We start from the raw sequence: 5,720 nt of genomic DNA, 5'->3' as shown, positions 1-5,720 counted from the left end.
GACAAAAAAGTGCATGTTCATTGTCATTGTTCTTTCCGATATCATTGATCACAGGGAGACTTTAATAAGCGGCCTACACTCATTATTAGATTGTTAGTATCCAAATAAATATTCTATATATTATCCAAATTCTATATTATATATTAATCGTAGGAAATAAGAATTATAATTTATTTACAACAAGAATAATACATTACAATTTTTGGTAACAAATTTAACAAATAACATTACAAAATAACAAATCCAATTAATTATGGCCTATACATACATATCAGAAATACGTTACAATACTTATAGATTACGTGGATAACAGTTGAGAAACCGCTTTAGTGAAGGCAGTAGCCAAACCCATATATATATATATAAAGTTATCACATAATTTCCTCATATTCATTGTCATTTTTAAATTATCAACAAATTAGTTACTTCTTGCTGTGTATTGTCTAATAAATTAATGTAATTAATAAGTAAGAATCTTATGTTTTGTTAAATAAATTGGAATATTGAATTATTGGGTAGACTTTAATAAGCAGCCTACACTCTTTAGTCGGTTGTTTTTATCGAATGGTTCTTTTTATCCTAATGAATAATTTGATACTACAGTCATTTGTCATGTGAACAATAAACAGCAAGAAGTAACCAATTTGTTGAGAATTTGGAAATGATGATGAATATGAGAAAATTGTGTGATAAATTTCTTGATATACATGTGGATTTGGCTACTGCCATCACAAAAGCGTAGCTAACTGCTATCCGCGCAGTCTATTAATATTGTAACGTATACTATTTCTGATGTGTATGTCTAAGCCATAGTTGGATTTTGTTATTTTGTAATGTTATTGTAAAAAATTTATATCTTATTAAAAATTGCAATTTATTATTCTTGTTGTACATTGATTATAAACTCTTGTTTCGTACGATTAATATATAATATCGAATTTGGATAATATATCAAATAGATCGATAATAACAATTGAATAACGAGTGTAGGCCACTTATTAAAGTCTCCTGGAATTATTCATTCGGATAAAAACAACCGAATAAAGAGTGTAGGCCACTTATTAAAGTCTACTCTAATCACTTTGCAAATGATTCCACTTTGTTTGAATTAACTTAGGATAATGGTATTTATTTACAATACCGTGACCATGAAAAATGGACTTTTTTTATGGGTTGGGCATTTATAGCCAAGTATTATTATCACAGGTGCATATAAACTGGGGGGAAAGTATATTATTGTATTATATTGATGCCTTTCGGGCATTATTGTGTTAAGGATGGAAATAACCGACAAAATTTTGTCGAACAACAATTGGAGGGTTAAGGATCAGGGGCATCACGTGATCTGGGATTCGACTTTTGCAAGCTCAAGTTAATTTTTTTTCTAAAAGAGCAAGCAGTGCGCAGCGGGCAGGCATCGTTGACAGGATTAACGTACTAGTCCAGCATCATTTCAGTAAAATTGCCAGAGGTGACTGTCAAAAACAGAGTTTTCAGAGGATTTAAAAAAAATCGTAACTCCTTTGATTTTTGTTGCCGACGAATTTTTTCTTCACTATTGTTTTCAGGAAAAAATTGTAGTTTTCAGGAAAAAAAAATGAACATACCTTTCCATGGTTACGTTATTGTAAATTGATACCAGTATAATTTTGAACAATATTTTCTGTAAAATAAAAGCTGCTGGCAATTATTAGGCTAATTAGTCAATTATAGATATCTATAGGTTAAATGTTTATAATATTCAATAGTTTAGATATTTCTAATCAACAGTTTGATTGTTATAATGGCCACTTCTTACACTGCAGCATTTGAACCTGCCAATATTTAAATACAAGGTGACTGCCCTTACTTTAGTAATAAGGCTTGTAGATAGCAGTAAAATGCAAATTTATCGTAATATTTGTTGTAGTTATTTTATAAATTTTCTTTGAGGTATAGTACTGATAAAATACAAACATATTTAACCTCCCTACCAGGTGGCTTACCGCCCCACTCAAGTAGAATTTTCTCCCTTTTAGGTAAAATAATTTACTTTAGTTTTATAGCCTAGGCCTCTACACACGTTTATTTCATTATATTGCTAGGGTATGGTACAATAAGCGGACGCGGTTTTTTTTATTGAAATTGGCAAACGATACAGTATTAATTAATCATAACCATCGATATAATCAATACTAATTAATCATTTTGAAGAATTAACTTAAACAATCTATATCAACAGCTGTAAACACTTTCAAATAATACGTGTAAGGTATATTTCAATTTTACATAAGTAACATTTGATTATAAAAAATGGCAGTCAATTTTAGAAAACTACACAACATTGTTTTGAAAGATGAAAAGACATGTTTTTCGTGGCTTCAACATGTTGGACTTGTACCGAAAAACCCATTGTGTGAAATTTGTGGAAAATAAACAACTGTAACTTTGAGAGGAGCAAATTTGGTTGTCTTCAGTCTTCCTAATTTTGGTTATAATAATGTTTCATCACTGTAAATATTAAATTCATACTTTAATTTAAAACATATGATTGTTATTGAGGACTATAGATACTTTTATATCGATTGATAGTCCAGGATTTGAGGTGCGAATATAGTTATTGATGATTACATTCTTCAATATGAAAAACCGGGTCCGCTTATCTTACCCTACCCATATTGCTATACTATTAACATCTTAAACACTCTTCATTAAAAAATCAACAAATAAACAAAAAACGCAAAGCAGAGCTTGTTAATTGAATTATATATTTTTTTCTTAGCTTTAAATATTAATTCAAAGATGAAGAGAAATATCATCAAGTGTTCCTAACCTTTAATCAGTACTAAACTTTAATTTTCATGCAACACATTTTTAATTCTAGTATTACTACTGAAATAATAAACCACTAACTTATTTACCTTTGTCTCAAATTGTTATATTAAAAATTTCAGTCACGAACACTAAACAACCGGTCAGAAGGCGTCAATAACAATTCACTACACAGCAGTGTTGCCAATCCACTTTTGGAAAATTCCCACCAGTACCTGAAAAAAATACCACCTATGAGCCCAAATTACCACCTTGCTTTAAAAGTATATTTAGGCTACTAAAGTGTGTTATCGACATCGTATGACAGTCTATATTTGTAAATGCAGGGTGTCTACCAAACTGAACATATAAAATTCCCTGACTTTTCCAGGTTTTCTAGGTTAGACACTCTTAAATGGCTTAACGAGCAGGATTTTTTATTGCATTGAATATGGTTGATTTTAGAGCATAATATCATAACTTATATTGTAAAAAAAATTAACTTTTTACTTTTTTACAGAGACAATTTGCATGAAAAAGTTAGTTTCAGAAAAACAAATTTAACTTTCAATGAGCTTGGATCCATGCCAAAGTTTTTAAATAGAAACTTGTAAACTGATAAAGCAGACATTAATCATGCAATCCTGCTGTGATTCAAAGAAGGAGTAAAGGAATATAATATGTAAATGACTTCTAAAATCTCACTGTCAACCAGCTAAGCACAGGCTTTAGGTTTGAACATACTATAGGCCTACAAAGTATTATTTTAGGAAAGGCCTACCAAAACCAAACATGCAAGGTTAAGCAAAAATACTTACAACACTCTTTCATGATATCCTACCTCCAAAATAGGTTGTTTACTGATGTACAGTTTAATAAAATTTGTATGATAAATCACATGAACTGTTATGTGTTGTTCTAAAAAATCCACTTTTTTCCTTTAACTCAACTTGTAGCTTTATGGAAAAAATTACACTAGATCACTGTTTTTAAATGTGTTAACCACAATTTTTTAATGTCAGGCAAAGTGCTAGGCACACATAGTCTTGAAATTAAAACCTTAGAAGGCTAGCATTACCATGATGTGTTTAGCCTACTCTATAACTCAGGTTCAAATATTTATTTATATATAATATATTATATATATAATATACACACAAAATTTATTTCACAATATATCACTTGATGACCAAAATATGAATCACAATATATTTGGCTATATTAACACAGTTTTAGTTTTTTTAAAAGCCAAATAATAATAATAAGGCCTAATTTCTTATTGCCATATATTTCTTGTGAGCATTTCCTTGGTAGGTTCAAATTTAACACATCCACCGCTATTTCGGATTCCTTCCCTTGTACCCATCAATGAAACGACTGTTTCTGTTTTCAATTTGTTTCTGTCATTGGTTTTGCAATGCTTCAGTTCACTGAATATTCGTTCGACAGATGAATTTGAAAATGGCAGTATAAAAAGTAAGTTAAACACTTTTTGTATTTCTGTAAACATAGCATCTCCAGCGACTGTCTTTAGACTGAATACAGCCTTCCAATATTGCATAGCAGACTCATTTGCATCAAGTTTATGCTCTTTGAAGTCTAGCAAAGCATGACTTTTCCACTGATTGTCGAGTTTTTGGACATCAACAACTTTCTTCAGAACGGGAAATCTGTTAATGACATGAGCCAAAGACCTTACTTTGAAGGTTTGGGCACTTTTTGGCTCCAAGACACTGAGGACATCAAAAACTTCATCAGAAAAATCAAATCTAGATTTGATTTGTGTGACCAATTCCACATAGAAGCTTAAAATACTTTTTAAGAAAACTTCAATATCTTTCTTTTCTGCATTTTTCTTTAATTCATTAAATGTTTCTGTTGCCTGAATGCCTAAATATATTTGTTCTAATTGCAGGAAATGACGGGGGTTTGAATGCTCAATGGACATGATGGGTGTATTTTTAATGTAGTTTAAGTCCATGTAGTTTGTACACAGATCTTGAAGCATCTTGTGAACCTCTGGTCGCAATCTATGGAGAAGTGGTGTTTCGGATTGGAACATTACATTAAAATCTGTTAGCATACCAAGAACATAAGACATAAACTCCAAGTATAAGTAGATAAATTGGTTGTTCATAGCAGCTAACATGCTATCCACTGTGTTTGACGGGTCTTCGACAGAAGCGGTCAGCAGGTAGGCCTTCAACGGTTGAAATTGTTCAATCACTCTGTCAACGCAAGATTTTAATGACAGCCATCTTGTTACTGCTGGTGATAGTATTTTGTGGATTTCCTCTTGAAAAAAACTCTTGGAACTGTACAAAGGCAGACTGTCTCCCAAAACTTCTGCTGAAGTGAGCCCCAAGATTTCGGAGCAAATCCTCCACTGTCTTTGGTAACTTCATACATGCTTTACTTGCCGCCAGGTGGATCATGTGGCAAGAACACTTGACACATGCAATGTGAGGGATTTCTATTTTCAAAAGTGAAAAAACCGAATGATGCTGCCCCACCATCACATTACATGTGTCAGAACTAAATCCCACTAAGTTTTCAATGGGTATATTTTTTGATTTCAGCGAGTTCATCATACCAGTGAATAAATTTCATCAGCAGTGCTAGATTTGACTTCAAACATGTCAAATAAATTAGTTTTTGGCGTTCCAGTTACATCATCAATATAGATAACTGTGAGGGCACATTGATTAACGATGCCTGATCCGTTGTCTCATCCATGATCAAGGAGAAAAACGATCCTGGTGCCCTTAGTTTTTGGTAAATCAATTCCATGAATGCGGGACCTAAGGCTTTTTTAATCACAGTTGTTGTTTTAGTGCGTTTCATACACAGTTTAGCAGCAATTTCTGAGTCCGGAAAGACCGATTTGCACAGCGGAATCAATGTATCCATCAGCGAAAAGGGCAGGTTGT

At 32.0% G+C, this 5,720-nt stretch overlaps 1 protein-coding gene across 1 annotated transcript; it reads right to left on the bottom strand.

Moving 5' to 3' along the window:
- Positions 1 to 3,956: 3,956 nt before the first annotated feature.
- LOC124375050 lies at positions 3,957 to 5,189 on the bottom strand (the record flags this gene model as incomplete). The annotated part of the gene is made up of 1 exon (XM_046833174.1): positions 3,957 to 5,189. A coding segment is annotated over one exon (1,123 nt), but the record flags the coding sequence as incomplete, so codon positions are not given.
- Positions 5,190 to 5,720: the final 531 nt, after the last annotated feature.

The sequence above is a fragment of the Homalodisca vitripennis genome, unplaced genomic scaffold (assembly GCF_021130785.1).
Source record: "Homalodisca vitripennis isolate AUS2020 unplaced genomic scaffold, UT_GWSS_2.1 ScUCBcl_12855;HRSCAF=22792, whole genome shotgun sequence".
Classification (NCBI taxonomy): domain Eukaryota; kingdom Metazoa; phylum Arthropoda; class Insecta; order Hemiptera; family Cicadellidae; genus Homalodisca; species Homalodisca vitripennis.
This window is presented reverse-complemented; position numbering and strand designations above follow the sequence as displayed.